This window comes from Cynara cardunculus (assembly GCF_001531365.2).
Source record: "Cynara cardunculus var. scolymus isolate 2C chromosome LG 11, CcrdV1, whole genome shotgun sequence".
In the NCBI taxonomy this organism is placed as follows: domain Eukaryota; kingdom Viridiplantae; phylum Streptophyta; class Magnoliopsida; order Asterales; family Asteraceae; genus Cynara; species Cynara cardunculus.
The window spans coordinates 6,975,957-6,982,247 of record NC_037538.1 but is presented as its reverse complement, the minus strand read 5'-3'; the positions used below and the strand labels follow the sequence as shown (position 1 = coordinate 6,982,247).

Below are 6,291 nucleotides of genomic sequence, written 5' to 3'. Positions count from 1 at the left end.
CTCACATGATCTCAAGTCTCTCTCTCTATATATATATATATATATATATATATATATATATATATATATATATATATATATAGTCATAAGTTATTTTGAGAAGTAAAGAAGTAATCTTAAGTCTTTATACGGTCAAAATCGGATTTGACTGGTAAAAAATTGTAACTATTTGAAAAATAGAATAGGTACTTTCATAACTTTTACAATTATGTGGCAAACGAGTTCATATGTGAACTCGTGTGATTCATATACGAACTATATTGAACCCATGTAATTCACATATAAATTAATTAATTTATTCACATATGAACTCGTGTAATTCACATAAGAACTATTTTAACTGATTCACTTATGAACTCGTATGATTCATATATGAACTAGTTAACGGGTTCACATATGAACATATAATTTCTATGTAAATCACACGGGTTCACATACGAACCCATTTGTCGTCTACATGTAAAAGTTAAAAAACTATTCCTCTATCTTCCACATAACCATGCAAGGAATTATGTGGTGTTTCACAGTGAAAGCCGCAAATGTCGACCATATGAAGAGTTAGGATTATTTCTTTTACTTCTCAAATGCTTAACACTTCTCGAATGAATAAACAACTTATTATTGATATTTTAACACTAAATCATTGAAAAACCACTAAGAAACGAACTTCAATTTTATCATTCTAAAATTAGAGTTTCAATTTTCATGTTGTTTTTCATTTAAAAACTCAAAATCAAATATTTAGATTTTAACCAAATGAAATACTCATAAAACTTGATGCCTCATTTTTATAACTTAAAATTGAACAAATCTCTATATAAACTTCAACCAAGTTTTCATATCAAAATAGACAAAAATACTAAAACAATAAAATTAAATCATATTTAATAAAATTAATTTTTTTACTTTAAACAAATCAAATCATAAACTAATATATTATCTTATTTTATTTATTTTGATATCATTATATATATATATATATATATATATAAACCAAATTGTAAACTAATAGGTAGGCATGATTTATAAAAAAATAAAATAATAAATAATAATATGGTTTTTACTTTTTTTTATAGAAAAAGACAAAAGCATAGGTAAAAAGGCTAAAATAACCATTGATTACCAATGGGTCTTCGGCCTAGCGGTATTGTAGTCCTTGGCCTCCTAGGAGGTCAATGATTCAAATCTCACCAACGGTGAGGAGGGTGTGTGAGTTTATTTGTTGCATTTATCGTATATAAATATTATATACTTAAAAAAAACCATTTATTTAACAGAGTTAACGGAGACGTTAGTAGCAAAGATCATGGCCAAGACAAATTGAATACTACAAGGACTAAATCCTAAATAAACATATTATAGGGACTGTAGTAGGAAAATATCAAAACACTGGGAAGAAATCCACAATTCAATCCAAATGTTATTATACAAAACTTTAAAAAGAAATAACACAATAATTAAAACCATTCCCCATAGTTGGTCACTGAATTTCGGGTCAAACCCGGAAACTTAAATAATAACATCATGGAAAATCATATATGAAAAAATAATTTTTTTAATGATTTTTATATAATTGTATTAGCATGAACAAGTGTAAATCATTTAAACAAATTTAGTAGACTTATATGGAGTAATACATGACCATAAACATTTACATAAACACTATATGAACTCATGTATCTCTTACTTTACATAAGAATATGAAAATATAGGAGAAGAGTATTGTGGGAAAAAAAAATTATAGTGAGAATTATAAAAAAAGATATGAATCATTGATCACTTTCGGTTTCTTATCTATCCATGAATTGGTCCTTTAAAAAGGAATTGATTTGATGCATCTCGATGTACCTCATAATATTGACATTCAATTATGTTTGATCAAAGAGTGAAGATCTTTTCTTACACTTCTCACCATAACTTATTTTCTCATTGGAATTAAACCTTGAAACATACACACACACACACACACACACACACATATATATATATATATATATTTATTTATGTATGTATGTATGTAGGCGAAGGATCATATGAAAATGGAAGTTATAATGAGAAGTGTAAAAAGAGATTTAAACCCTTAATCATTTTTAATCTTTATGCCCATCTATGAATTACGATTTAGAAGGGAATTGATTTAGTACATCTCGATGCACCTCATTAGTGTCGACATTCAATTATGATTAATCCAAGGGTGGAGATCCCTTCTTTCGATTATGACCATAACTTCCGTTTTTACTGAAAGCCAACCATGTATGTGTATGTGTGTTCATATATATATATATATATATATATATATATATATATATATATATGTGTGTGTGTGTGTGTGTATGTGTGTGTATGCATAATAATATTTCTAACAAAAAATTTAAAATAAAGAAAATAAGAATTTTTGGATAATCTTTTACTCTAAGAGATTATTTTAAAATGGAGGAACAAATGCGTGAAATTCTCCAAATTCAGAAGAATTCTTCAAAAATAATCATAACGAGAGAGAAAATGATTTTATTATATTCATCAATAAAAAACTTTCAAACTAAATATATTCAAGAGAGAAAAATAATATTTTATTAAATATATAAAATATTTTCATAATATAACTGATTGTATAATTTTCAAAATTAAGAAACTGTTTGAGTTGAATACAACTTTTTTTTTAAAAGATTTTTAAATTTTAATTATCCAATCTAATGTTATAAGAAATTTTGTTGTAAATATAAAATAGAATATGAATGGGTTTTAATAAAAACCTTAGACCGGAAGAATCTTTGAGATGCTTAGATCGAGAACGGGTTTTAATATGAATGTTGTTGGAAATATAATTTCACTGAAACCATGGACTAATCTGCTTCATTTATTAACAACAATCTAACTAAATCTCTTCATTTTCTGTTACAACTATACCGATATGACAACTCGTAATATTTGGTTCTCATGTTCTCGTTTAACTCATTAGACCATCTTAAATGCAATGTTTGTATAAATAAAAATTATAGGTTCTTATAAAAAAGAAACCACAAAACGGATTCTTATAAGAACTACCATTATAAAGTTTTATGTAGGTTCTTAATTTAGTGATGCGAAAACGATATGATAAACAAAAGTATAAAATATGAGTTCTTATAGCAACTCCTCTTAATAATGTCATATATACAAAATAAAAGAGTAATCAAATGTGACCATGAGTTTAGCTTTGCATTAATCAAGGATTAGAAATTAAAATTAATTAATTAAAAAAAGATGACATCAACTTTCCATTGTCTTGTAGATAACAACAAAACAGGGAAGTATGGCCCTCGGATTACAAACGTACAACTCCTCAAGATTCGAGTATAACCCGGGATGCCCGGCCATCGAATCGTACGGTCCTCCTTCCTCCTCCGCCTCCGTCTTCTCCGCCACACGCTTCACCTTTCCTGCAATCACTCGACATACCAGCATGGCCTTTACTCCACGGGCCCCAACCCCTAGACAGTCGTGTGCTCTACCACTACTCGCGGTCGTGCACACCCCTTTCCTTCCACCACCTTCACAGGATTTTGGGTTTTGGAAACCGTGACGGATGATGGTGCACACGCCGCACCCAGGGACGGATCCGCAGAGACTGGATGACCCGTGGGACCCGAGAGAGCAGCCGAGTGTGGTGCAGTGGAAGCGGAGGAGCTCGTTGCCGTCGGCTGCGCAGCGGGAGGCGGTGGCGGTGACGTTGGCTCGGATCTTGACGGTGTCACGACAGTCCTCGAAACGTTGGATGGTCCGACGGGTGTTGTTGACTTTTAGAATCCGTTCGATGGTGAAGATCGGATGGTCCTTGTTCAGCCAGCTGGACTTGAATATTATCTCCACAATGTTTCGACCCGAATCTTCGAGTCCGAGCTCCGACACTATGAAAGCAATTTGCATAAATAGCCCTCTAATAAAAAGATATATGCAATTAACACCACTTAATCACTTAAATTTGAAATTTATTCATCATTGGTTGATACTTGATATGGACTGCGGGTCCAACTTAATTTTCCTGTTTTGGAATCATATTTTAAGTTTAATTTCATAAATAAATAAATAAACATTTTGTTTTATTTAAATATTATTGACATTAGTTGATAATATTTAATACAACAAAATTCAAAATTCAAAAATTCTTAGTTAAAAAGGAAAATAGTCCAAACTATTCATTCTAAACCTTCAATTTTTTATACCCATTTTTCTTTCAAAATTTTAACTTGCAAAAATCTACCTATCATTAATTTAATATTTATAAAGTTTCGCTTTTACAAGTTGATACTTGCAAAATGTTGATATGGAAGTGTTACTTATGTAACTTGCTAAAGTGCTACTTACCACGTTTGCAAATAACACTTTATCAACTTTTAAATTGTTACTTTATAAATACAAAATTCATAAAAACATAAAGTTTATAAGTTGTTAAAAGTGTTATTTGCAAAATATTGACTATTTCAAACAATTGAGTAAAAAACAGTTAAAATATAAATTGTGCGGTTTGAAATGACTATTTAGGACCTAAAATAAATCTAATGAGTAATAACATCCACCCATATGTTGGATGGCACGTATGCATAGCAAAACATCCGAAACCTTTACACGTAAGAGTTGTAACAAGAATGATATTGACAATTCAAATGTAAATTCTCCTTTTTCCCCTTATAAGAAGGCAAGCAATTGAACAATTAAATCAAATGGTCCCCAAAAGCAACGTGGTTACATGATTGCCAAACCCACACACGACACAAAAGCCACTTCATCTATATCTTCTTCATCAAATATTCGATGACATTCCATAATAAATACAATCGTTGGATGTAAATATATAAGTTTTTCATATATGAAACATAAACACGTCAAAGTGAATGTGACATTGCAACTCATATCTGTGAACTCTTTCTTTAAAGCAAACGAAAATTTAAGTACCATTTTGGATACATAATTTCTCAAAAAACTCAGTCTTCTTTACTTCATCATCAACATAACTTGATAGGATGCTTAACACTTGTAATATTTTTAAGATCATGTTGTTTCTTATAATTCAAATCTAGTATTTCTTTAAGTTGGTTGATTTGTTTAAATTATATATCAAGTTGTATATGTATATGTATATGTATATGTATATGTATATGTATATGTATATGTATATGTATATGTATATGTATATGTATATGTATATGATTATGAATTTGAAATAAAGGTGAAAGTTACCAGCATGCCGAACAGCTTGATGATGTTCCAAGCTTTCCATTTTGGGGAACACTTCTCCACATTCAGAACATACACAAATTGTACTTCTTGGAATTACATGCCTACACATTGTCAAAACAGCAGATATCAATCGTACCTTATATCCATCCATTAACAAGCTTCTATATATTAAGCCATTTTAATTATGATATCAACCCTTTTCTATCTCACTTTGATTAGCAACTAATCATTGTATTATACATAAACCTACATTTTTAAACAGTTAATAATTACGTTTTTCAACTCTGTTAACTTATCTCCACTTTTCGTAACCCCAGAATAAACGTTAATAGAGCCTTTCCGTACCTAGTCTAGGTTTCCGATAACAGCCAAGAGTTAACGAGCTACAAAACTGTACCAAAAATTTAAAATTTTTCTGATGTGAAAACCCAAAATGTGACTCTAAGTGAAAAAGGTATTTACTCTTATTCTTTTGTATTATTTATTTTGTTGCAAATATAAGATGAAAACAAGAAATAACAACATATATATGAAGGAAAAAAAACGTGAGAATGACCTTGCAGGATCGACAATGGCGTGGCATTCGTAGCACCCAGAAAGCTTCCTCAATTGAATGCCTCGGGAAGATGACGTGTAACTCCCATGAGTGTTGGATCTGACTGAACCCGTCAAAGACCTAGAAGAAGAAGAAGATGCACCATTATTGCTGACGTGTTTCTTCCTTCTGAGGAGGCCGGAATCTTGACCGACGGTGCTACTCTCCGGCGAGTTATCAGCCCTATGAACAACCCTGGTATTCCCATTAGCAACATCCCTGAAATTGCATATGGAGCCACAAGAACTCAACTTCGAATACCCATTAGGGTTCCTCACCGGGTCTTGAACCTTCTGATCCGACCCGCCAACATCCATCTGTTTACACTTCAACAGATTCTTGATTTGGTCCCATGATGATGATGTTGATGATGAAGAATGCTGTTGTTTCAGTTTAGGGTTCTGTGGGTGATGCTTTCTTCTACGCTTCGTGGGTTGTACCTTTTGGGTTTCAGAAGGTGGGAGCTTGAGGACCGCCAT

The 6,291-nt window shown here is 31.2% G+C and overlaps 1 protein-coding gene across 1 annotated transcript; it reads right to left on the bottom strand.

Moving 5' to 3' along the window:
* Nucleotides 1–3,229: 3,229 nt before the first annotated feature.
* Nucleotides 3,230–6,291, bottom strand: LOC112521034. Its single transcript, XM_025129663.1, has 3 exons — nucleotides 5,774–6,291; nucleotides 5,218–5,318; nucleotides 3,230–3,887 (listed from the first exon to the last, which is right to left on the bottom strand). Exons 1-3 carry the CDS (start codon nucleotides 6,289–6,291, stop codon nucleotides 3,250–3,252), a joined length of 1,257 nt encoding a protein of 418 aa, XP_024985431.1. The 3' UTR covers nucleotides 3,230–3,249.